A 26383-nucleotide genomic window follows, 5' to 3' on the forward strand; every position below is an offset into this window, starting at 1 on the left:
CGCTATGTTAATTAAATACCTTCTCTTTATTAATAAAACTCTCATTATTTGAAATCACAGTGTTTGCAATTTGTTCATTATTTTCCTGAAAATCCTGACGTACTCATTTAGCATGATTATTATTCATTCTCAAACTAATTATTAATGTTTTAATTGCCTAAGCCAATTATAAATTTTAACTAATATCATTAAGAGATTGGAGGAGTTTGAATAAGGTCAACGCTATAAAACTATAAATATAAACATAGAAATATATTTATATTTTTCGGTGTACCTTACTACACTACAGCAGTGCGAGGTGCAAAGGAAGAGGCAGGATGCAGTGAAACCACGAGGGGAAGGGGATTAGGATGAAGGTCCACATCAGGAGAGAGGGTGTGCTGTAAAGGAAGAGGTGGGGCGCGGGACAGATGCAAAGCAGAGGATTAGGACATGGCCTGTAACGGCACCCGGGAAGACGATGAGCTGGGAAGTCAGAGACTCAGAGTAGTGCAGCAGTAAGAAGTGGGGGATGAAGGTCCACCGAAGCACCTGAAAACAGAGCAGGAGCTAGAAGCTGTAGAGTGTGAGCAGCAAGGCAGCACGGAGGAGGGTCTGGTACGATAGTCCACAGCAGCATCTGAAAAGAGAGTATAAACTGGAAGCCTGAGGTTGGGAGAAGCACATCAGCAGAAGAGTCAGGATGAGGGTCTGCAGCAGCACCTAAATAGAAAAATGAGAATTGTAATGTTAGAGGCGGGGTATGGCGTGGCCGCAAATTAAGGAGGTTGGGATGAGCGTCCATGAAGTATGCAAGCTGCTGATGTAGAGGCTGGGAGAATGAGACGATCGGATGGGAGCGAATCTAGGGTGAGGAAGCTGTGCAACAAGGAAACTGCATAGAATGCCCAGAACGCCAGGCAGGAGGCAGGCCCGCAACAGCAACCTATAGAGGGGGTGTGAGCTGGAAAGTATGAGGCATAGAGCAGCAGCAGGGGAAGAGGGTGGAAAGAAAATGAATTAGCAATGAGAAGAACGCATTGAGTGCCCAGAGCGCTGGACAGGAGACAGGCCCACCGCAGCACCTATAGAGGGGTGTGGGCTAGAAGGTCTGAGGCTTACAGCTGCGGCTACAATGGGGAAAGAGTGGGAAGATGAAGGGAGGGGTGGGATGATGCGTAGAGTAGACCGCGTCGAGTGCCCAGAGCGCTGGACAGGAGACAGGCCCGCCGCAGCACCTATAGAGGGGTGTGGGCTAGAAGGTCTGAGGCATACAGCTGCGGCTGCAATGAGGAAAAAGTGGGAAGATGAAGGGGGGGGTGGGATGATGCGTAGAGTAGACCTACGAAGAGTAGACCGCGTCGAGTGGTCAGAGCGCTGGACAGGAGACGGGCCCGCCGCAGCACCTATAGAGGGGTGCGAGCTAGAAGGTCTGAGGCATGCAGCTGCAACAGGGGAAGAGGTGGGATGATGAAGGGAGGGGAGGGATGATGCGTAGAGACAGATGTAGAGAAAGAAAAAAAGGGGGGGGGGTGGGATGATGCATAGAGACAGATGTAGAGAAAGAAAAAGGGGGAGGGGTGGGATGATGTGTAGAGACAGATGTAGAGAAAGAAAAAGGGGGAGGGGTGGGATGATAAAGGGAGGGGTGGGATGATGCGTAGAGAGGATAAGAGAGAACGAATTGAACTCGGAGGGCTGTCTAAATGGGTGCGATGCTGTCAATCAAGGTAGTGTTCAGATGGAAAGAGGAGCCGGTTTGGAATGGAGGCTTAAACATGCTGCCTGTTTTTTTTTTTTTTTTTTTTTTTTCCCCAACATTTCAGATAGGACCAGTTTGGCAAGCAGTGTAGGTAAACTACTGCATGGCAGATGTGCATAAATAATGCAGACTCTAAGCCATTATCCAATTCAGCTCAGATAATTATATTATCAAAACAGCCCTCTAAGGCACCGACCTGTGAGACAGCAAAGACTAAGACATTGAGGCTAATGTCTCCAGCTTAGACACGACCAGAAAGGGTAACGGGAAGACGAAGGATACTCCAGCAGGGGGCGTCGGAGATAGACGGTTGTGATGTCATCGCATTGCTGCGCAGGGGGTCCTTACACCTGCAGACGGGTTTCTCTCTCTTTAGCTGAGTGAGCGACGCCATTGTTTCGGAGCACGTTGCTGGAACGCCGAGGCTGTTCTGCCGGAGAGGAGGAAACGGGAGTCTCAAGGTGCTGTAGAGCTCGTAGATGTGGAGCCGCAGCCGTGACGACGGTAGATTCGCGTTCCCCAAAACGCGAGGCAGTCCCGTGGCAGTGTAGCCGAAGATGAAGTTAAGGGGAGGCTCGAAGCCTTTCGCCAGCGTCAAAGGGATATGCGGGGGGTCACTCGGAAGGCCGAATGCGGCGGGAGGAGAAGCAGGAGAACAGAGCATCGATCCGGAGCGGGTAAGACAGCAGAGCACAGAACAGTTGAAGCGGTTGTAGGTGTGACAACGGCCGTACGTTACTTCAGATACCGGGCAGTCCCATAGCTGTTTAGCAGGAGCGAGTTTAAAACAGGAGGCTCAGTGGGCTTGATAAAGGCCGAATATGGGGATCAGCAGGAATAACTCAGCGCGGAGGACGTCGTGAAGCAGTCGAGTCAAGATCCGTCTCCTGAACTAAATGAGGCGAGTTTGTCTGTCGCAGAAATGACGTGAATTTGCAGGGTATATATAGGGCTGAGAGGAGGAGTTCGGGCGTGGTCCTACTCCCAAAATTATGTTATTAGCATAACTTCACTTCTTTACCAAAACAAGTGAAGAATAACCACATGACCTGATGTTCTGGTACGGACAACAGTGACAATACATGCATGTGTGTTGGTAATTTTGAGGAGAAAAAGTCTCTTGTCCTTGTAAATCTAAAGCAAATGAAATATGTAAATGAGCAATATCAATCATGGAATTAATTTTATTTGTGGTGTTGTGTGTTGATCCTAAATGCATGTTCCATTTTAAAACAATTTTCCGTTGTATTTTTCCAGGTATTTTAAATATATGTTTATATTATTTTCTTGCAATACAGCACTGAAAATTAATTATCCATAACAATATTGGAATGCCATTTACAACATTTAACACAAAGGATTCCTATTCATGCAGAAGAATGGATCTTTCTGTGTTCATGGTTCTGTGGACCAGCACTGACTTTACTAATGATCCAAAAAAACACATTGCTGTCATTGTATAAATGCAGGGATCATACGTAGTTTAAAAGAACATGATGTGAGGTTATATGTCATCAACATCATAGGTAGAGTAAATGGCTGTTGCCTCTTGCTCTCATTACAGCAGCTCATGGATTCTTGTTACAGTGAAGACTCTCAGGGAAAACCACTTTTTCATTTTACCAGCAAACGTTTCTTACGTTATTGCTCTCAAAGTCTTTTAAAGGGCCAAAGCTGCAAATTCTATCACAGCAACATAAAAACACCCCAATCCAGAAAAGTAGGGATTGTGTACAAAAGGTATCTAAAACAGAATGTAACTTCCCCTGTTCCAACATTTTTGGAAAGTGTTACTTGGACATATATTTTTCAATAAATAATTTTTTCTCAGTGGTCTTTGTTCATTTATTTATTAATTTATTGTCTGTAACCCTTATCCTGTTCAAGGTCGCAGTGGGTTCGGAGACTACTCAGGATGACTGGGCGCAAGGCAGGAACACACCCTGGAGGGGGCACCAGACCTTCACAGGGTGACACACACTCACACATATGGACCATTTGGAGTTGCCTTTCCACCTACCAATGTGTGTTTTTGGACAGTGGGAGGAAACCGGAACACCCGGTGGAAACCCACGCAGACACAGGGAAAACACACCACACTCCTCACAGACAGTCACCCGGTGGAAACCCACGCAGACACAGGGAGAACACACCACACTCCTCACAGACAGTCACCCGGAGGAAACCCACGCGGACAAAGGGAGACCACAACAATCTCCTCACAGACAGTCCCCCGGAGGAAACCCACACAGACACAGGGAGAACACACCACACTCCTCACAGACAGTCACACGGAGCAGGGATTGAACTCACAACCTCAGCCCCAGGACGCTGGAGCTGTGTGACAGCGACACTACCTGCTGCGCCACTGTGCCCCAGCACCCTAACTATTTTGGAAAGATTCTGTACTATGTGCAAGCGGCTGGGCTTCAGCTCGAAATGCTATGGATGATTCAAAGGGTAAAACTTGGAAAATACTTCAGTGGTAAAGTTAGTGATATTAAAAAGTTAGTGCAATAATGTGTTAATATTAAACGTGTTTTATCGTAAAATTACAAATGTTTATACAATAGTATTTGTCAACTTAACTTTAGATTCATAGTTTTTCCTATGATCTAAAAGAAAAGCACAGTACAGGAATGAATTAGTTAATTCATGCATTAATTTATTCATTCATTAATTTATTCATTCATTCTGAAACCGCTTTCACACTCACCGAGTTAATCACACACTCACACCTGTGGACAGTTTCACACACTCACCCAGTCACACACACCTGCAAACAGTTTCACTCACACACTCACACTCACACACACACACACACACCTGTGGACAGTTCCACACACTCACCCAGTCACATATTCACACACTCACACTTGTGGATAGTCTCACACTCACCTAGTCTCACACACACACACCTGTGGACATTTACACTTACACACTCACACCCGTGGACAGTTTAACACACTCACACAGACATTCACAACCATGGACAATGTCACACAACAACCTGTGTGTCTGAACTGTGTGAGGAAACCTGGATGAAACCCATGCAGACACAGGGAGAACAGCACACATGCTGACCATATTCATCAAAGATGTATTCAGTCAATCAATTAAAGGACTTTCAGCCGTTTCATTATTAATTAGTTCCATATCTGGTGCAAACTACACCGCCAAATGTTTGGGGATATTCCCTCAGTCCACTTTCTTTCTGAAAGTAAAGTATTACTTTTTGGGGGGGTTTGGTCACACAACCACCTCCAACTTTACATTTAGACTGCTTTTTTTTAGTGAGGTCTGGTGTCAATGTTGAATGAAAATATCACTACAGATTCACCACTTCACCTCATCACAAAGGTACTTCTTTGACACTGCAGTCCAATGCTGGTGGCTTATACCTTTCCAGCTCAGGCTTGGCATTGAACCTGGTGACCTTAGGCTTATGTGTGGCTGCTCCAGAGCATGTATTTTAAATTTATCATTTTATAACTGATGTATTTCAATAAATTGTTTTATATCTCTCTACAAAGACTGGCACATACACACAAATATATTTTCTATAATAAACCAAAGAAATAATACCGTCAGCTAAAGTGAAATCCCTAAGGTTATACGGCCTCCTCTTGTCCACCATTGGTCCTGTCACTGGATGTCCACTGCCCTTGTGGACAACGAGGAAAGCAGTGAAAGTGCTGCTCACTCCTGACTGTACACTGAGGTCCACCACCTTGTCTCTTAAGCTCTGGTCAATTGTTGCCTTTTCCCGGGCATATGTTTTCTTTTCCTCCATTTCCAGAGACTGGATCAAGGCTCGAGCAGCCAGTCGATGAATTCCCAGTCTACAAAAATATCAGCAGTGACAATAACACCATTTAGTTTACTTCCAATTACTGACCACATTCATATTCAGTATTTGACAAGTATTGAAATACATACACAGTCCAATCACTGGATTAGGAACACCAACCTTGTATCTAGGCAAGTTCATTTATAGAGCACTTTTCATACACAAGGACAATTCAAAGAGCTTTACAGAGTCAAAAGAAACAGTAAAAAGCAGTTAAATTAAGAGCAAGGCATTTAGAATACTCAAATTTTGCATTAAAAGGAAACAAAATTAAAATTATTCAAACAATTAAAATGATACAGCAAAAGAAAAAACACTAATGTAATCTACACTCTCTGTCCATTTTATCAGCTCCACTGAACACACAGGTGCAGTTCTAGAGTTACAGACTGTAGTTCATCTGTTTCTCTGCATACTTTCTTGTCCCCTTTTCACCCTGCTCTTCAATGGTCAGACCCCCCACAGAGCAGGTATGATTTGGGTGGTGGATCATTCTCAGCGCTGTAGTGACACTGATGTGGTGGTGTGTTAGTGTGTGTTGTGCTTTTGGATGTTTTTCAAACCTGTGTCCACTCTCTGTCCACTCTGTTAGACACTCCTACCTCATTGGTCCATCTCGTGGATGTAACGTCAGAGACAGTAGCTCATCTGTCGCTGCAGTTTGTGTTGGTTATCCTCTGGTCCTCCATCAGCACTGGATATGTTTGGTTGGTGGACTATTCAGTGCAGCAGTGACAATGAGGGTTTTAAAAATTCCAGCAGCACTGCTGTGTCTGATCCACTCCACTAAGTTTAGGACAGTTGTTTGTTCTGTTGAGAGCTGTGGTGCAGTCTTGGTTAAAGTCAAGAGGGGGCAGTTTTGCCAACTACAGCAGCAGGAGTGTTATCACACAGAGTTGTGTGTCACTAAATGAAAGGCATGAAGAGTAACGGCTGAAAGAGCACACCAGTTCTGAAAAACACATGAAAGCTTACCCTGTGTCCTCAGCAGGTTTAAGGCTGAAGTACAGCTGGTTGGTGACTGGTTGCTCTCCCAATCTGTACTGCACAGTGACGGTTCCTTCATCACCACCAGAGCTCTAAAACAATCAAACAAGCAAAATGAGCTCCTGTATAATACGAACTACCAGATCATAGTTCACTCATTCATTCATTGTCTGAAACCGCTTATCAATTCAGGGTCGCGGTGGGTCTGGAGCCTACCAGGAATCACTGGGCGCAAGGCACGAACACACCCTGGAGGGGGCGCCAGTCCTTCACAGGGCGACCCACACTCACACCTACAGAAACTTTTGAGTCGCCAATTCACCTACCAACCTGTGTTTTTGGACAGTGAGAGGAAACCGGAGCACCCAGAGGAAACCCACGCGGACACAGGGAGAACACACCACACTCCTCACAGAGAGGCACCCAGAGCGGGACTCGAACCCTGCTGCAAAATTCACGATATAAATCCATGATATACACACACCCCTGAACACCTCACAACATCTGAGCTCATAATAATACGCCACTGTAAGTCAGTTTTATTCAGTTCTCTCTGAAACTTGCAGAAACTTGGGGTTGGCTTGCAGCAATGCTGAAGGGAGGGGGGGTTTTACGCGCCCTAACACCGGTCAAACATCGTCAGTGTCCCGAACTAGGGCCGATATTGAAAAAATATGACAATGAGATTTTTTTGTTTGAAATATGTTGCGATATTAAAAAAACGCCTGAATTTTCCCCAGAAGTCGATGGTCAAACATGTCATGTTATTTATGATGCATGATTCTAACTCTAAATAAGAGGCTGTGAATGAAGAAGGTGGTGTCTAGAAGAGTTAGAGGAAATTGCAGGAGGATACATCTCTGTACTCATTAAAACAGAGAATTAAACTAAGAAAGCTTTAATATCAAATCAGGAAATTACCATGAGTGACAAAGTGTGTGATTTAACATTTATCATTTATCTCTTTAAAAATAAAACTTAATTAAAACAAAACCATACAAATAAAAAAGCAGCTATAAACTGCACAGCTGCATTAAACAATATATCGTGCAGCATTGTCCCGAACAGCATGATATCAGGAGAGAAATAAGGTGCTACAGACTGTTCAGATGAGTTAATGATACTCATTAAAAACCCAGCCCCAGATGAGCACTTCCTGAAACTTCTTTTTAGAGTAAGAGTCCCTTCAGAAAGACGACAGAAATCTGATTAATACTAAACTAAAAACCTTGAATACACACAAATATGTTTTGTTTTATAGAGTGGCTCAATGTTAATGGACTACATTATGGAGTAGTTTATTGTGAATGTATTTTTGTAAATAAATACAGTTATGAACGGAACATTGGTGTATTTGTGTCATATTTTATGTTAGTTGCACTTTTATAAAAGCAATTAGCCACTGCAGACTGTACGCTACTGAAATTTTATCACAGGGAAGGAAGTTTTATGCACTCTGCTTAGTGTCATGACAAAAACACACCCTCTCCTCGATTAAATTGCAGTATTGCACGGCGACTCGTGGCTTCTTTCTTTATTAAATACCTTTCCTGACATTTGAGCATACAGCAGCGCTCTTTGACCCTGCAAGAGACCATTGGGGGGTGGAATTAAATCAGTGACATATATGCCATCTGGAACAGTCCATTTCACAGAGACGTCAGAAACAAAGGGCAGAAAGGCAAGGCTGAGTGACTGCATCACCTGTGGAAAGGAAGAGACAGAGCAGAAGTGTAAGGAAAGTAGAAGAGCAGACACCTCTCCTCTGTGGTTTGTTTATAATATATAATATTATATTATAAAAACACAGGGCTGGACTTAGTCTTACTTTGAGCTGTAGTCGCTCATTGCTCATGATGAACTGAGCAATGCCGCCGCCTTCCTTGGCCATTCCTTGGACCAGTGCAGTGCAGGCTCCCTGCCCAATGCCAAAGGTGAAGCACCTAATATTAATTATATAAAATATAAAATGCCCAGAATTTCAGTTCATCCTGCCATCCCTACTACAGACTAGAGATAGCAGTGCACTAATGCTTCTCTTGAATTAGCATGACAGTAAACTGATTTACTGAACACCAGACACATGTCTGCGAGTGTAAATGAGAGGATACACTTACCTGTGATATCTAGAGTGCATTCGGACCAGGTCCAGGATTTCTTTCACATTCCACACAGATCCATCAGTAATAACAAACACCTTGTAAAAGGGAAAGAAATCTTAATATATTATGTAAAGTACCCTAAACCTTTCATCATAATCAGGGTCGCTGTGGGTCCTGAGTCTGCATTAAATCTTTGGGCACCACTCGGGAACACACCCTGGACAGGTCAACAGTTCATCACAGGGCATCACACACTCATACACACACACACACACACACACACACACACAGCTTTGGACAATTTCACATACTCACTCATTTACACACTCACAAGTGTGGAATGTTTCACACAGTCACTCACACCATCACACCTGTGAACAGTGTCACACACTCACCCAGTAACACACACTCATATCTGTGGACAGTTTCAAACACTCACCCAGTCACTCACACACTCGCAGTCACTTACACCTGTGGTTTCACCCACACACTCACACCTGTCAAGGGTTTCACTCAGTCACACCTGTGGACAGTTTCACAAACCCACACACTCATTTACACAATGACAGCTGTGTAAAAATATCACTTAAGTCATCTTTCTCTCTGCAGCATTTCAGATCATATTCATCATAAAACACACCTATAATTATCAATATAAGTAAACACGTTTTTTAGAGCTGCACTATGTAAGTCTGTGGATTTAGTGACCTCTCTGGTGGAGCTATGGAACAGCACACATATTAACTCAGTTTAGAGAAAAACAAAAGTTACTTACCTGAGCAAAATCCTAAAGATAAACAGATACACAGAGCATATGTTTCATTGAGGAATGTGGTACCTGTCTGGGATGATCTGAAAGGGAATCTTGGCAGTAAATGTGCTCCATTGGTCTTAGAAACTCTGTCCCACCCCTGTCTGCCCTCAAAACTGCAACGTTCTTCATCGCCTGCTCCATTGTCTTCTGAGTGTATTCCACACTCGTACTGGAATCAAAACAAGGAAAGACATGAATTACTATCAAGCTAAATCTGATCTGGTGGGTACATTTATGACCTGAAACAGCTCAGAAGTTCTAAAAGTTTTATCTGTGATGTCTCAGAACTGAGGAACCCATGAAGAACCCATAAAATCCTTCACTTTCTTGCACTTGTTTTTATAAGATCAACAAAAATTATATTTTGCTTATATAATTAAGTACTTTAGAATAGTCATGATGGCTGTGAACACAGATTACTTGCCATTGTTGAACTGTTTGAATTGGGGGGTGTCCAATTCTATTTATCACACAATTTAAACAAGAGGTTTGGCAAAAAGGTTACCAAGTCTGTTTTTGGGCCAAAAATTTAAAAGCCATGGGTGATCACTTCTTTTTCTTCCCCACAACTCTTTACTAACTACCATTTATTTGTCTTCTTTGTCAGTTTAAGTCTGTTCAGAGTCGTGGTGTGACTGGCCCCCACCTGAAATCACTGGAGGCAAAGCAGCACTTTATAACATTAATAAAAATATAATAGATGTTTTATATTTTCCTTTGTATGGTGGGACCCTGAGGCGGCACAGTGCGGTAGCAGGTAGGTGTCGCAGTCACACAGCTCCAGGGGCCTGGAGGTTGTGTGTTCCATTCCCGCTCCAGGTGACTGTCTGTGAGGAGTTGGTGTGTTCTCCCTGTGTCCGTGTGGGTTTCCTCCGGGTGCTCCGGTTTCCTCCCACAGTTGGTAGGTGGATTGCTGCCTCAAAATTGTCTGTAGGTGTGAGTGAATGTGTGTGTGTGAGTGAATATGTGTGTCTGTGTTGCCCTGTGAAGGACTGGCGCCCCCTCCAGGGTGTATTCCCGCCTTGCGCCCAATGATTCCAGGTAGGATCTGGACCCACCGCGACCCTGAACTGGATAAGGGTTACAGATAATGAATGAATGAATGAATGAATGAATGGTGGGACCCTTTTGTTTTAGGAGGGGTCTAGGACCCCCTGCCCTTTCCTTAAACTTAACTCTGATACTCACGGGAAAAAGAAATGGAAATCAGAGCCAAAGCCATAGATGTTAAAGTAGCAGCCCAGGGGAAGACTCTTCAGCATCAGGAGAAGAGTTTCCTGCAGAGTAAAACAAGATTTTAATGTGATTTCTCTCATTATATTCACTCTGTACTGGAAGCCCTGAAGCCCAGACCTTTGAAAGTATGCTGCTGAGACTAAGTTTCAAATGATTTTTTTTCTGAATCTTATACACAATAAAACATATTCAGTTCAAATCATTTCCAGCATTAATTGCACAATTTTAGCCGACAGAAACATAAAAAAAAATTATTTTTCTTCTACTAGTAAGGTAAGCCAGAAAGGTAACCAAAATATTTATGCCTAAAACATAGCATGTTAGACTAGGGTGTTATAGGGTGGTTTTTTTTTCGTTTACCCCCCAGATTTTATTCAAAGAGGAAATGTTTTTCTGAGGTGCTAGGTGCTAAGAATTAGCATTCTGTGCGTCTTGTGGTGAATGACACAATACAGATACTCAGCAACAAAAATCATTTCATATCATATAGTTTCATTGATGTAAATTCAATAAAACTGTTATATCCAAGTTAACTGTTCGCTGAGATGGTATGTCCCACAGATTCTATGGAGCATAACCTGTTTAATTAAGGGACAACAAAGTAGTTTGGTTTCATTAAGTGCACAGCAAATTCACCAGTGTTAAATCAACACTATTAGTGTTAAATTACCACTGTTAGTGTAATAATGTCAGTGTTAAGTTAACACTAATAATGTTGATTTAACACTGGTGAATTTGCTGTGTGGCACATTTTAGAATAAAATGATTATCAAAATAAGGTTTTAAATATTTTTGCTCATTTTTGGTGGGAAAAATGACTTATTGCTTTTTTAACTAAATGACAAGCTTTACCCGGGCGCTTGCGATAGAGGACCCCGCCATGCTGCCAGACTGATCAACTAGGAAAATAAACTCTCCACGTTGTCCAATAGAAGAAGCCATCTCTGGAGGAAATTGTGGGTACAGGTTAATCATTACCACAGAGTCAGCCATCAGGGAACCTGCAAAAAGATTAAAGGGGAAAAACAATAAGCAATTTTTTTCTGTCTACTGAAATACCACTGGGGTAGAAACAGAGATAAAAAATACCTGGTTGGGCATGTTTACATCCTGCCTCCACTATGGCAGTGGGCTGATGGGCGTTCTGGTAATAAAGCAGTATCTCCACATCTCTGTCAAACCTGTGGCCTGGAGAGAGGCTCACCTGTATTCAGACAGTTTCAGGAACAGTTATTCTTGCTGCTTTACCATTTCCTTGTGTTGAAAGAGGTACACGTGTGATAACACTTGTAAATACTCGTGTACACACCTCTGCCTCTGTGTGATCTGCGTTGAAGTAAATCGGTGGATTCAGGGAACAGTTGGACTCGACTTTAGAAACAGCAATAGGGGAGGTGATGTGGATATGAAGCGACAAACTACAAGCCGCCAAGCTTTCAGAAACAGCTGTCATCTCAGTCACACGACTCAGATCTGGGAAAGAGATACAGACCCACAAAACAACATCAAGCAACGAGGACCGATAAAGATCAGAGGAGGACTTCAGTTTTTCTCTATGAACCTCCATTTAAAAAAAACTAAAGCAGTGAGGTCAAATAAAGGTTTTATTAAAACCTTTCCCTGTATCCGTATCCCTGTTGGTGCTTCTTGACCTAAGCGCAGCCTTCGATACAATAGACCACAATATTCTCCTAGAAAGGTTAGAAAACATGGTTGGAATCACAGGGACAGCCCTATTATAGTTCAAATCTTACTTAACGGAACGTTACCAATTCGTAAAAGTAAACAATCTAAATTCAAATTATTCTAAAGTAAGATTTGGAATTCCACGAGGCTCTATTTTAGGACAATTATTGTTTACATTATACATGTTACCGCTAGACACAGTTATAAGAAACCATGACATTGACTTTCACTGTTACGCAGACGACACGCAATTGTATATTTCAGCCAAGCCCGATGACAAACACAGATTAAAGAAAATAGAGGACTGTGTAAAAGACATGAAAGGCTGGATGTTGCGTAACTTCCTCCTTCTAAACAGCAACAAAACAGAGGTCCTGCTTTTGGGTCCAAAAGTGGCAAGAAATAAATTATCAGATTTAATTTTAAATCTTGCTGACTTTCCAGTTAAACCTGGTTCAGCAGCAAAAAATCTTGGTGTCATAATTGACCCGGATTTATCATTTGATCAACACATAGGTAGTATCACAAGGACAGCTTTTTTACATCTTCACAATATTGCAAAGATTAGAAATGTCTTATCACTGCAGGACGCAAAAACATTAGTACATGCCTTTATTACTTCAAGGCTTGACTACTGTAATGCACTACTGTCAGGATGAACCAGCAGCAATTGAAGAAAACTTCAACTAGTTCAAAATGCTGCAGCCAGGGTCCTCACTAAAACTAGAAAATTTGAACATATCAGCCCAGTTCTATCATCACTCCATTGGCTGCCTGTTAAATTCCGCATTGACTACAAAATTCTGTTATTAACATATAAAGCTCTACATGGGCTTGCTCCTGAATACCTTCAAGATACAATTTCCTATTATGAGCCTCCACGTTCACTCAGATCACAGAATACTGGATTTTTAATTGTTCCCAGAATTCAGAAGGCCTCAGCTGGGGAAGAGCCTTTTCTTATAAAGCCCCCAAACTCTGGAATGATCTTCCAGAAAATGTTCGGGACTCAGACACAGTCGCAATCTTCAAACGTAGGCTAAAAACTCATTTGTTTAGTTTATCATTTGGTAGCTAATGCTCCCCCATAGATAAAGGCGGCAGATCCGGGGGGTCCATGGACACAGGGAATTATGATAAACTGAGACGCTGGTGCTGTCGTCCCGCCGCTTCTCGCGATCACTCAGGTTTGTTGATGGTGGAGCGGAGGGATGCCAGTGTTTCAGGATGCTCCCGTGTCTGTGTGTCCTTCTGGTTCTCTCCTTTTAGTTAAAGATGTCATAGTCAGATCTGCCGGAGTCATTAGCCACACTCTGGAAATGTTCACATTTTCTGCTTTACAAACACCAAACAGTTCAAAACTAATTCCATCCCTTTACATTTTTCCAAGTAAACGACTGCCCACCTGTCCGTCTGGACACTGATGGATGACTGTCGAGATCCTCCTCCACGCTTCAGACCAGTTGCCCACGCTCCAGCAACCACCAAGTGCCTTGAAGCTGCCCCTACACAGAAGTTCTCATGGACTACTAACTATTATCACCAGTAGATTGACCAGAGGAGAATGGGTCACTCCTTGTGAGCCTTGGTTCCTCCCAAGGTTTCTTCCTCAGCTGGGGGAGTTTTTCCTTGCCACTGTCGCCCCTGGCTTGCTCACTTGAGGGTTTATATTTTGCTTTTTACATTTCATGTCAAGTCTTGTCTTACTTGAATTCTGTGAAGCCGCGTTGTGACAACATCAGTTGTGAAAAGCGCTATATAAATAAATTTGATTTGATTAAATATTTTAGTATTTGTTATAAATTTGAAATTATGTTGGACCTGTATTTAAACACACAAAAATGTATATTTTAAGTTTTACCTCAATAACTCCCTCCCAACTACTCCTCTCACCACATGGCACAGTGCCAACCAGCACAAGCATCTGTCAGCGGATATGGTGAACCTGAGCAGTTGGCATTGGACCCGCTTTTATGTGAGAGTGCAAAGATGAGGTTAAACCCAGCAAAACAGATACAAAGAGTGCTGAGAAATGAGTACTGATTAAATATGGTAAAAACAAGAAAGGAGAAGAAAGATAAAACAGTGAAAGCAACAAAAACATTGCGGTTCTGCCTCTCGCACCTCACTGCTGGGAGATCAGCATTTGATTTACAGAGTGTCTCCTTCTCAACAGCAGCTGAAAGCAGGGCTGTTTAGACAGTGTAAGAAAAGTGCTGTGTTGTTAGTTCCTTGTGGTATTTTTGACCAAAGCATTGAAATTTCATTAGTGTGCCAAAACCCCGTTAAGCAAAATATGTTTATGTCTCCTTTAATAATAACAAAGATAAAAGCATTTTCGTTTGACAGTCAACATTCTCTCTCTCTCTCTCTCTCTCTCTCTCTCTCTGAGCCATGGCCAAGGAATGGCATCTGGAGAGGTTTTGATGGTGGAGAGACTCTGAACGTTGAAAAGCATGAAAAGAGAAGAGGATGTTGCTCTATTCCTGTTCCATAGGTGGGTTTATTTTTGCTGTTACAGTTACATTATTTAAGGTGGAACTGACTCTAAATTTAGAAGAGTGCTAACTGCATGAAAATAAACACAGAGTGAAAGTGTGACAAAACTAAACAATTTGAGTTACAAATGTGTTTCTGTGGTAATTCAAACAGTGAACAAAAACTTACAAGTTAAACTTCAGCCACCAACAAGCTACAGTCAGCTCTTACTCAAACACACCGCTCCACCTTAAACGATTTTGTATAAATACACAAAAAAGATGAATGACAATGCTAGGGGTGCTGCAACAAGTTAGGATTTTCCCCTATCCTTTTGGCATACGAACTCCCGCTGGCACTCAATGCTGCTGCACTGATGTTGAACTGGACAGCTCTGTCTAGGTCAACACACTTTTAACAAAGTGAACACTGTAACCTGATTTGGTGTGACTTCCATTTCCAGATTTCTCAATGTATTGGAGTAAAAAAGTAAGATATTTAACTATGAAATGTAATGAAGTTAAAGTAAAATGTCAGCCTAAATAAAAATACTCCAGTAAAGTACAGATACACAAAAAAACTACTTACATTTACTCCGTTACTGTCCGCCACTGGAAAAGTGTAAAACTGCCAGCTGTTTGGTAATAAGATTTGTAACATGACTGACTGTTAATTAAAATGATAAAGTGTTATTGACTTGCCCATGTCGCTGGGTGTGTATCGAGGGTTGAGTACAGCTGGCAGACAGAAGCGCAGGCCATGATCTGCATCCACGGTCAGCTCAGTGACGTAGACGAGGGTCACAAAGACACTCTCTTTTGGAGGAAGGCAGCCCACGACCATGCTAAACACATCTGGACTCTCCTCAGTCTCCTGCACTATATACGCCCTCTGCCCTGAACTTATAGCATCGTCATACAGCTCCCATGCCTGAAACAGAGAGGGAATATATATATACACCATCAAACTGTAATAGATGAATACTAATCTATGTCCTGCTGGTATGGATAAAGCAGAGGGTAAAGTGTTCAATTAAGCAATCAAATCCTGCTCTACGATCTCAGACCACAACACTGGACTGGATAAGAGGTTACAGACAATAAATAAATGAAAGGAATTCTGATCTATATCCTTACGTTTGTATACACCCTTCATAATTAGTGGAATCATCCATTTTCGACACAGACATTCAACTGTGCACTTGTTCTGCAGCTTGTATTATTTCCCTAGAAATGTAGTGCTACTAGAACAGATTATGATACTCTGGAGCCGCTGCTCTTGAGCTGAAGGTCATCATGACAATTCACAGGCACTGACTCACTCACCAAACACACCAAACTCCTCACAGACAGTCACCCGGAGCAGGATTGGAATCCACAACGTCACCATGCCGCCCCGCATGACTTATAACTAAATACTGTCTTAAGTTAGTTAATGTACCCTTATTGTTAAGTGTTACCATATATATAACCTGAAAGATACTGCCAAATTATGAATATATATTATAAGGATTGTTTTAAGTGTTTTCATTAATCTGGCATCTTTCTCACTCACCCTGACTCTCTCATGCAGCTCAGCCACCACCTCCTCTCCGCAGATTTTGGAACTAAAATGACAGACAGCTTCTTCCGCAGGTAACGAGAACACGAATATCACCTCCACAGGACACTCCTCCTCCTCATTGTTCGTGTACTGCAGGGTGGAGGTGACTGTGGCAACAAACCCCTTCACCTGCACCTCCACCTCTACAGTGTTGAGAGGAACTTGGGTGAAAATATGAAACACAATGTTAAATGATTCCTGCACTGAAATACCCAGTGAAACTGTCCATATGCACTTGGCTAAGAGTTTGAACAGCTTTCCTAAAGAGCAGGGATTAGTTATTCCATGCACAGCTTCTGCAGTCAAGTTCACAAATGCAAGCACACACTCATGCAACATGACAAACACTGCAGTACAATGAGTGAATAAGATTCCACCTTTCTACTATTTTTAATTTTAACGTAAGTAATACATTATTATCCCCAAGAACAGAACACATTGTTTACATGCTTTTGCAGAACTTTTTCCTGATGGTGCTTATAATGGATGCAGTGACCAATATATTCTTCACGTGCTATTTTCATACCAGTTCATTTTTACGATTCGTTTTTTGTTTAATAAAATTAAAATGGTAATTTTTAATACTGCACAACAATTACCATAAAATGACAAATGAGCATATTTAATTTTTTATTTGAATTATACATTATGCAATAAAGCCATAAAACATATTGTACATCTGATATATCAAAAATTAGATAATTAACCAGTCGAACTGTAGCTTTGCTGCATAGAAACATATCTTAATATAAATGTTACATAGTTCCATTCCTGCAGTGCTAAGCCCAGAGAAGCAAAGATAGAGGCTCTATTCGAAGCTGAAATTTGAAGCTGAAAATACTACCTAGTGTTTCTTTAAGAGAGTAGCCATTTTCTCATATGAATTTTCTTCCTGTTAGTAAACAGCGTACTGACACTTAGTGACCAATATATGGTGGTAATCTACATGTGGGGCACTCATTTTATGGAGTATAAACTTCATTTAGGGCCTGCAAAACAGTTGGAGTCCCCTCCTCATATGAGTTGTATTTGTATATATAATAAAATATTCACCTTCACAAACACAAAGCACAAAAGCTTATTAATCCTGAGATAAGTCACATATGTCTGAGCTCAAAAGGAAAATAGTGCTTAAACCATATCATCCTGCATGTGCTGGAGCAGGTATACATTATAACTGAGCTCAATATTCATAAAACAATCTTACAGTACAGTACAATACAGTTGTTTCATGACAACACAACTTAGGGGGCAGATGTGTTGAACATGTGTTAGCTGGGTTCAAGATGGGCCTGGGTTAGGCTGGGTTAGTACATGGGCTATTAGAGAGACCCAGTTGGCTGCCTATACAGGATGAGTGTGACCTTTACACCTTTATTTGCTACACATGGAAAACATGGGATTGTGACATAGCTGCTCGAGATGAGGGTAGGTACATGAGCTTTGCCTGACGTAAACAAGGACTACTGACGTGAAGACTGACCAATTTAATATTTACAGAGAAGGTTATCGACCAATAACGGTAGCTCTACAGTCAGACCGCCCAATCAGAAGACTTTGGCTACTTCACCACGCCCCCTTCTCACTCAAACGAACCAATCGGAGTAGGGGAGGGCGGGACTAGTTTGTGAATGAAACTTCTCGAAGTTCTATGTAAGCTCTAGAAAAACAAAATGCCGGACGTTTGTGAAATTCCGCCCGGACTTTTTTTAAGTCTAAAAAAGAGGACATGTCCGGGTAAAAGAGGACGTCTGGTCACCCTAGTTTACAGAGTACACTCACTTTAAGACACTATTCATACTCAGCCACTCATTGGAAATTCTGAGATAATTCTTGGACATGACACACATTCCGTACTTTCAAACACTGGCAGAATATTTATGTTACATACTTAGTCATTGCACAGATAATTTCATATATTCATTCAGTTGTTATTATGCAGATAATACATTCTTCTATTTTAGTAATAATTTAGTCTAATACATTTTTCCTTCTATTTCAGTAATACTTGTTTTAACATATATTTCTTTCCATTTTTGGTCTTTTTACTCTTGTCTGATCTTGTTTTTTTCTTAAGGTATTTAAGCTGCTGTAATACATGACTTTCTATCTGAGATATGACTCTGACTGCGTTGCAGCATTGGACATGCACAAAAGTGGTAAAAGCAGCTAAAAAATGATAAATATTTATTAACAGTAGCATTATTTAGGAATGAGCATTAGTAGGATTAGTGAATATGTTCATGTAGCGTTTTCTCATTTGAAGCCAGTTACTATCAAAAGTGCCGTAAAAAGTGTCTTTCTCCTGTCTGAATGTGGTTGTGTGCGTCTCTCTCTCTCTCTCTCTCTCTGTGTGTGTGTGTGTGTGTGTGTGTAAATGAGCGAGAAGGGTATCTCTGCAGGCCGGAGGCAGCTTCAAGTGGGTGGTACAGCTCCAAGTGAGCGCGGAAGAACATTTTAAGCACGACTCAAGCACGTCGCTGGCTTCGAGATACGCAGTTGTCGTAAAGGCTCTGGAGACGACACAGATGCTAAAGAACACTTTTTATTTGTTTTTAAAAACAGGGCTGATATGGAGCTGTTTCTAAAAGCTTGTGTTGATGAGCAGGGTCTCAGGGTCAATGCGATGTTTCTGGTTACGCCACGCCCCTCACCCCAGAATTTTTAAGGCATGTAAACTGGACTGTAGAGCCCTCACCTCAATTCTTAAGGCACAGATACTAGACTGCAGGGCACTTTATACACCACAGTTCAGACAGTGTGTATAGTTTGATACTTTTAGAAACCTAGGCTGTCTGGTTACCTGTGATGTCCTACTTTGTGTAAAATGCCCTGCACAAAATAGGTATCCTAGTTATTTTCTTTCTTCTAACAAAGTTCTATAACTAACGCAGCTCAGATTGCTCTGTTTGAGCATTGTTTGGAAGTTTAAGAGAATGTCAGTGAGTTCTTTGGGACATTGTGTTAGATTATTGTGTATTTTGTAGAACAGCTGTATGTCGGTGACCATGTAATAACTGTTTTGTTTTCAGTGTTAATATTGTACCTTGCAAACATTGAGTACATTATATGGAGTACATTTTCAGCATTATGTGATTTACAGACTTGTTTGTGGTTGGATTAATATGTGAAATTCTTGCAATAAATAAAGAGAATAACCATTTAACTGAGACCACGTGTACTGAGAATGATAATGTTTGCTCACATATAGGCTACTACTCACTTCCTAACAAGAGACATGACAGTAAATATGGGTTCATCAGCACAACCCATTGCTGGGGTGCTATCTTCGCCTGGCATTTCATCCAATTCTATTGTCAGTATTTCTCTACAGGGATTAGAGAGGCAGTGTGTGCACATCTGTGTTAGTAACTGTTGCAACTTAATGTAGAATACATTCATTACAACTTTGTCCTCAAATATTTGTGATTTTAATAAGTGAAGTTCACAAGGCAACAGTAGCACAACACTGTAATCAGCTGAGATTCATCCAAAATGAACCAGAACAGTCTGCTGACTTCATTTCATGTGAACATTTCAGCAGGATTTTGACTCATGCTGACCATTTGAGTTTACTGGTGCACTTCACATATCCAGCAACAAGTAAATTACCACATATCCACAGACCAATTTAAAACCACTCTTCAGACAATGAGTAATAAAAATAAAAACAAAAACAAATCAAAACCTACCATGCTTTTCTATGAAAACTATATAGTGAGTATTGTAGAACTTTCTTGAACAATTTGTAAATAATAGTAAAGAAGTAAATTATATTTAAAATAATGATGTGTATAAATGTTTTGGTTTGGAGCCCAGGAACGGTCGGTGGACAACGTAGATCAGATTCAAAGTCCAAGACTCTCTTCCTTCACCTGACTCTTCAGCAGCACATTTCCAGCCTGGACACACTCGGAGAGATTCCCCACTAAAATATTACCAAAATTAAACACAGTTATCATTAGATGAGTAATGAGTTTACAGTTATCAGACACAACTTCCAAAGTAGGCTGAAGTATTGATATCATACAGTTTATTATTTTTAATATGTTACAATATTCTTACTACATTTTTTGTTGGGAAGATATTTTCTTGATTTTGATTTATAGCATAATAATTAATTCTAACTCTGGAACAAATAATATGGACAAAATATTAGGACGTTAAAGGAAATGAGTACAGTCAGTGATGTATCTCTCGTTTGCATATAGCTGTTACTGAATGGAGCAGGAGTAATTGGATAATTAGCAGTGTGTGAGTTGGTGATAATTTGTACCTTTCTGAGAATGGATCCAGGAGGTGGCCTTCATTGCAATGAACTTCCACTCTTCCTGCTCTGCCTTCTTGAAGCCGTGGAGCCAGATCAGAGCCACAACAGTGACCCACACTGCGCTGTCCACCTGCACAGCATCAGAAAAACACACTCGTTGTTTTAACTCCTCGGCCAAGGTCAGTGAACAAAGAATTTTAAAACGTGCAGAACCTAAAACCTAGAAACAATAAATCTACAGCACAATGGTTCTAATTTCTCTAAGAGAAGGTCCTAAGAGAATTAAATTCTAAAACAATCAACTTTACTACTGTGAATTACTGTTGTAAGGAACCTACAATACTGCCCATCACATATTACAAAATGATCATATCAGGACTGTGTTATGTTATAGCTCTTTGCCACAGACAAACCTGAGCAGGCTTTTGCTGGGTCAGTTCCTCCTCTGTTAGGCCAAATACTTTAAGAAGTCCTGTCTCCAGTTCCCAATTTCCGACAGCTTTCTGGAGAGAGATCAGCTCCAAATAGGAGTCCTTCTGGTCGAAGCTTGATCTCTGCCCAAACAAGCTGAACTCATCGAAGGAACTTTCCATATCCCATTCTGATGAACCCAGAGACATCTGAGCAGCCATACTTGAGTCATCATATCGTCCATCTATTAAATATAATAAGCAATGATTTATTGAGGTATATCACTACATATCTTAATAATATCCTAAAACAAATGTATACATACACTATAAGAAAACACGAGTACATATTGGGTTATGAAGAAATGAAATTAATTTAAAAGGCTTGAACTTGTTAAAAAAAAAAACATTTGCATCAAGTACACAACTACTGCTTTGACTGGTGTAAGCTAAAATGCAACTAGAATGTTTATACCTTCAGGCATATATCTGATAGGTGCCATACAAAAGAAGTCTTAGGACCCAAGGAGAAGAAAACAGGCTGAAAAAAGAGGGAGGCTGAGAACCATGGGGCACTAAGGACAGAGAAATATCTCAAACTGTTCAATGCAAAAACAAAAAAATTGAATGACTCCTGACAGTTTTAAAGGATTTTTCTTTATTAATTGGATATTTTCAGTGCTGTGTTAAATTGTGACCCCATTATATTTGAATGGATTTTAAACTTACCCAAGAAACATCATTCCATAACGAATGGTGAAGAAAAAGATAAACAGTCTGTTAGAGAAAATTAGATACTGCCAACAAACAAGCTTTTCATTTGGGAACAATTGCAAAACATTTTTTACATCGTTGTCATAGTTTTGACCTAAAATAAAACACAGATTTTGTTGAGTCATGTTAATAAAAAACACATCAAATCTCACTGTAGCATACGGGGCAATATTATTCATGAATTCATTCATATTCTGTAGCAGATGTATTCATCTTAATCAGGGTGGCAGTTGTTCAGGTCTCTACAAGGAACACACTCTGGAAAGGGTCAGTCACACATATATACACACACATACACACACACACACACACACACACACACACACACACACACACACTTACACTTGTGGAAACTTTAGTTTTTCCAGTCCACCTAACAATGTGTGTATTTGGCTGTGGAAGCACAGCGGAGCACCAAGAAACCCACAAAGACACAGGGAGAATACGCCACACCACTCGCAGATAGACAGCGACCCTGACCGGGTTGATGTATCACATTGGCCAGATTAATTTCCATAAATATCATGGGCTGGTGGTTAGGGAACTGGGCTTGTAACTGGAAGATTGCTGGTTCGATCCTCAAAGCCAGCAGGTCATGACTGAAGTGCCCTTGAGCAAGGCACCTAACCCCCAACTGCTCACCGGGAGCCATGGTTAGCGTTACCCACTGCTCTGTGCACATGTGCTCACTGCTCCTAGTGTGTGTAAATGTGTGTTTCACTGCACGGATTGGGTTAAATGCAGATGTAGTGTCGCAGTCACACAGCTCCAGGGACCTGGAGGTTGTGGGTTCGAGTCCCGCTCCGGGTGACTGTCTGTGAGGAGTTTGGTGCGTTCTCCCCGTGTGGCTTTCCTCCACGTGTTCTGGTTTCCTCCCACTGTCCAAAAATATGCGTTGGATTGGTAACTCAAAAGTGTCCGTATGTGTGAGTGTGTGTCGTGAAGGACTGGTGCATCCTCCAGGGTGTGCTCTTGCCTTGCACCCAGTGATTCTGAGTAGGCTCTGGACCCAACGCGACCCTGAACTGGATAAGTGCTTAAAGAAAATGCTTAGAATACATTACATTTTAAATACATGTATAGATATTATTTAGGATTTTGATACCTGATTTCAATTCTGCACTTCCAGTAAGAGACAGTGACATGTTAGGCATATGAAGGCATTTATTCAAATGTGCCTTCTGATTGGTTAGATCACATTGGTCATACTCATGATGATATTTTTGTGTTGTATTTAATTCCCAAATAATCTGAAGTGTGGATTTTAAACCTATCCAATGACCACGAAATCCATGTCATGTTGTGTGTAAAGAACAGAAGAATGATAGAATCAGACGAAGCGCTACAACATCCTCCACAAACTTGTAATTCAGAGCAAATACATTACATTTTATATGCATGTATAGATATTATTTAATTTAAGACTTTGATACCTTGTTTCATTTGTGTTTTTTTTCCCCATATTTTTGCACTTCCTGTAACAGACAATGAGGTGTTAAGTATATGAAATCATTCATTCATTCATTCATTATCTGTAACCGCTTATTCAATTCAGAGTTGCGGTGGGTCCAGAGCCTACCTGGAACCATTGGGCGCAAGGCGGGATCACACCCTGTAGGAGGCGGCAGTCCTTCTATATGAAATCACAAACTATTTATTCAAACGTGCCTTTTCTTATTGGGTAGATCACATTGGCCAAGGCACCATGTTCCCATCATGCTATGCTTTACCTATTTAAATGTGTGCACACTGTTACTCACCTAAATCTTCACGTGGAACAAATGTACCTTTGGACCTGAACACAATTAAAGGGGGAAAGGGAAGGTAGAAAGCTGATTAAAAACTATTGAGACAGAATTTTATTTAGTTTGTTTATGATATTTTTGTGCTTTATTTAATTCCCAAATAATCTGCAGTGTAGATTTTAAACGTACCCAATGAGCATCAAATCCATGCCGTGTTGTGAGTAAAAAAGAGAAGACTCAGTTAGACAACGACTGAATCAGCTGAAGCACTACAACATCTTTCACAAACTTGGAATATATTAATTCATTATCTGTAACCGCTTATCCAATTCAGGGTTGCGGTGGGTCCAGAGCCTACCTGGAATGATTGGGCGCAAGGCAGACATACACCTTGGAATGGGTGGCAGTCCTTCTATATGAAATCACAAACTATTTATTCAAACGTGCCTTTTCTTATTGGGTAGATCACATTGGCCAAGGCACCATGTTCCCATCATGCTATGCTGTACCTATATAAATGTGTGCACACTGTTACTCACCTAAATCTTCACGTGGTACAAATGTACCTTTGGACCTGAACAAAATTAAAGGAGGAAAGAGAAGGTAGAAAACTGATTAAAAACTATTGAGACAGAATTTTATTTAGTTTGTTTATGATATTTTTGTGCTTTATTTAATTCCCAAATAATCTGCAGTGTAGATTTTAAACGTACCCAATGAGCATCAAATCCATGCCGTGTTGTGAGTAAAAAAGAGAAGACTCAGTTAGACAACGACTGAATCAGCTGAAGCACTACAACATCTTTCACAAACTTGGAATATATTAATTCATTATCTGTAACCGCTTATCCAATTCAGGGTTGCGGTGGGTCCAGAGCCTACCTGGAATCATTGGGCGCAAGGCAGGCATACACCTTGGAATGGGTGGCAGTCCTTCTATATGAAATCACAAACTATTTATTTAAACGTGCCTTTTCTTATTGGGTAGATCACATTGGCCAAGGCACCATGTTCCCATCATGCTATGCTGTACCTATATAAATGTGTGCACACTGTTACTCACCTAAATCTTCACGTGGAACAAATGTACCTTTGGACCTGAACACAATTAAAGGGGGAAAGAGAAGGTAGAAAACTGATTAAAAACTATTGAGACAGAATTTTATTTAGTTTGTTTATGATATTTTTGTGCTTTATTTAATTCCCAAATAATCTGCAGTGTAGATTTTAAACGTACCCAATGAGTATCAAATCCATGCCGTGTTGTGAGTAAAAAAGAGAAGACTCAGTTAGACAACGACTGAATCAGCTGAAGCACTACAACATCTTTTTCACAAGCTTGGAATATATGAATTCATTATCTGTAACCGCTTATCCAATTCAGGGTCGCGGTGGGTCCAGAGCCTACCTGGAATCATTGGGCGCAAGGCAGGAATACACCCTGGAGGGGGCGCCAGTCCTTCACAGGGCAACACAGACACACACACTCACACTTTTGATTCGCCAATCCACCTACCAACGTGTGTTTTTGGATTGTGGGAGGAAACCGGAGCACCCGGAAGAAACCCACGCGGACACGGGGAGAACACACCAACTCCTCACAGACTCCTCACCCGGAGCGGGAATCGAACCCACAACCTCCAGGTTCCTGGAGCTGTGTGACTGCGACACTACCTGCTGCACCACCGTGCCGCCCCAGCTTGGAATACATTACATTATAAATACATGTATAGATATTATTTAGGATTTTGATACCTGATTGCAGTTCTGCACTTCCTGTAAGAGAGAGTGATGTGTTAGGCATATGAAGGCATTTATTCAAATGTGCCTTCTGATTGGTTAGATCACATTGGTCATATTCATTTGCAGTTCACTGAAATTTTTGAAGTACCATGTTCCCATCATGCCTTGCTGTAGCTGTGTAATTGTGGGTACACTGTTACTCACCCAAAAGGTTCTTGATACCTTTCTACCTGAAACTAGGAGTGACATGGAATGATGAGACTAATTCCTTCATTGTCATTCATTGTATGAAACCGCTTATCCAATTCAAGGTCACGGTGGGTCCAGAGCCTACCTGGAATCAATGGGCGCAATCACTTTTGTGTCACCAATCCACCTACCAACGCGTGTTTTTGGCCTGTGGGAGGAAACCGGAGCACCCAGAGAAAACCCACACAGACAGAGAGAACACACCGCACTCTTCACAAACAGTCACCCGGAGGAAACCCACACAGACACAGGGAGAACACACCCCACTCCTCACAGTCACCCGGAGGAAACCCACGCAGACACAGAGGGAACACACCACACTCCTCACAGACAGTCACCCGGAGGAAACCCACACAGACACAGAGAGAACACACCGCACTCTTCACAGACAGTCACCCGGAGGAAACCTACACAGACACAGGCAGAACACACTGCACTCTTCACAGACAGTCACCCGGAGGAAACCCATGCAGACACAGGGAGAACACACCACACTCCTCACAGACAGTCACCCTGAGCGAGATTGAACCCACAACCTCCAGGTCCCAGGAGCTGACAGCGACACTACCTGCTGCGCCACTGCACCGGCGATGATGAGACTAATAATGAATCATCATGGATGCAGGACTTTATTATATTATAATATATTATAGGCTTGGGGTGGCATGGTGGCATAACAGGTAGTGTACCTGTGGT

The 26383-nt window shown here is 41.5% G+C and overlaps 2 protein-coding genes across 22 annotated transcripts in view; both read right to left on the reverse strand.

Annotated features, from left to right (window-relative positions):
• Positions 1 to 549: 549 nt before the first annotated feature.
• LOC136709338 (von Willebrand factor A domain-containing protein 5A-like) lies at positions 550 to 17457 on the reverse strand. The gene is made up of 17 exons (XM_066684482.1): positions 17412 to 17457; positions 16449 to 16657; positions 15596 to 15824; positions 12040 to 12203; positions 11820 to 11934; positions 11583 to 11731; positions 10683 to 10771; positions 9519 to 9663; positions 8696 to 8775; positions 8407 to 8521; positions 8124 to 8282; positions 6567 to 6670; positions 5327 to 5583; positions 5106 to 5194; positions 2024 to 2504; positions 1102 to 1217; positions 550 to 702 (listed from the first exon to the last, which is right to left on the reverse strand). The coding sequence occupies exons 1-17, from the start codon at positions 17455 to 17457 to the stop codon at positions 550 to 552; spliced, it is 2700 nt and encodes an 899-aa protein (XP_066540579.1).
• The window catches only part of LOC136709235 (von Willebrand factor A domain-containing protein 5A-like), a 31587-nt gene continuing 22347 nt past the window's right edge, over positions 17144 to 26383 (reverse strand). For 2 of the 21 annotated variants that reach the window (XM_066684321.1, XM_066684322.1), the window contains exons 17-29: positions 25451 to 25471; positions 24759 to 24785; positions 24577 to 24631; positions 24409 to 24429; positions 24235 to 24269; positions 24054 to 24107; positions 23711 to 23737; positions 23530 to 23583; positions 23384 to 23425; positions 21652 to 21690; positions 21180 to 21421; positions 20773 to 20896; positions 17144 to 20424 (exon numbers count right to left, since the gene is read on the reverse strand). In XM_066684321.1, the coding sequence (XP_066540418.1) occupies positions 20345 to 20424; positions 20773 to 20896; positions 21180 to 21421; positions 21652 to 21690; positions 23384 to 23425; positions 23530 to 23583; positions 23711 to 23737; positions 24054 to 24107; positions 24235 to 24269; positions 24409 to 24429; positions 24577 to 24631; positions 24759 to 24785; positions 25451 to 25471 (821 nt within the window). In that variant the 3' untranslated portion in view covers positions 17144 to 20344. Of the gene's footprint in view, positions 20425 to 20772; positions 20897 to 21179; positions 21422 to 21444; positions 21954 to 23383; positions 23426 to 23529; positions 23584 to 23710; positions 23738 to 24053; positions 24108 to 24234; positions 24270 to 24408; positions 24430 to 24576; positions 24632 to 24758; positions 24786 to 25450; positions 25472 to 26383 lie in introns of those variants that run through there. The other 19 variants (XM_066684323.1, XM_066684324.1, XM_066684328.1 and 16 more) reach the window with 19 other exon arrangements.

Source organism: Hoplias malabaricus, chromosome 11, assembly GCF_029633855.1.
Source record: "Hoplias malabaricus isolate fHopMal1 chromosome 11, fHopMal1.hap1, whole genome shotgun sequence".
Classification (NCBI taxonomy): Eukaryota; Metazoa; Chordata; class Actinopteri; order Characiformes; family Erythrinidae; genus Hoplias; species Hoplias malabaricus.

Excerpts from the sequence above, each read along its gene's own strand:
- LOC136709338 (XM_066684482.1), bottom strand. The coding sequence starts at position 17,457 with ATGAGTGCCCCACATGTAGATTACCACCATATATTGGTCACTAAGT. Across the intron at positions 15,825-16,448 it reads AGCTGCATGAGAGAGTCAGG|GCATGGGAGCTGTATGACGA; the intron begins GTGAGTGAGAAA and ends TCTCTGTTTCAG. Across the intron at positions 11,935-12,039 it reads CAGATCACACAGAGGCAGAG|GTGAGCCTCTCTCCAGGCCA; the intron begins GTGTGTACACGA and ends GTCTGAATACAG.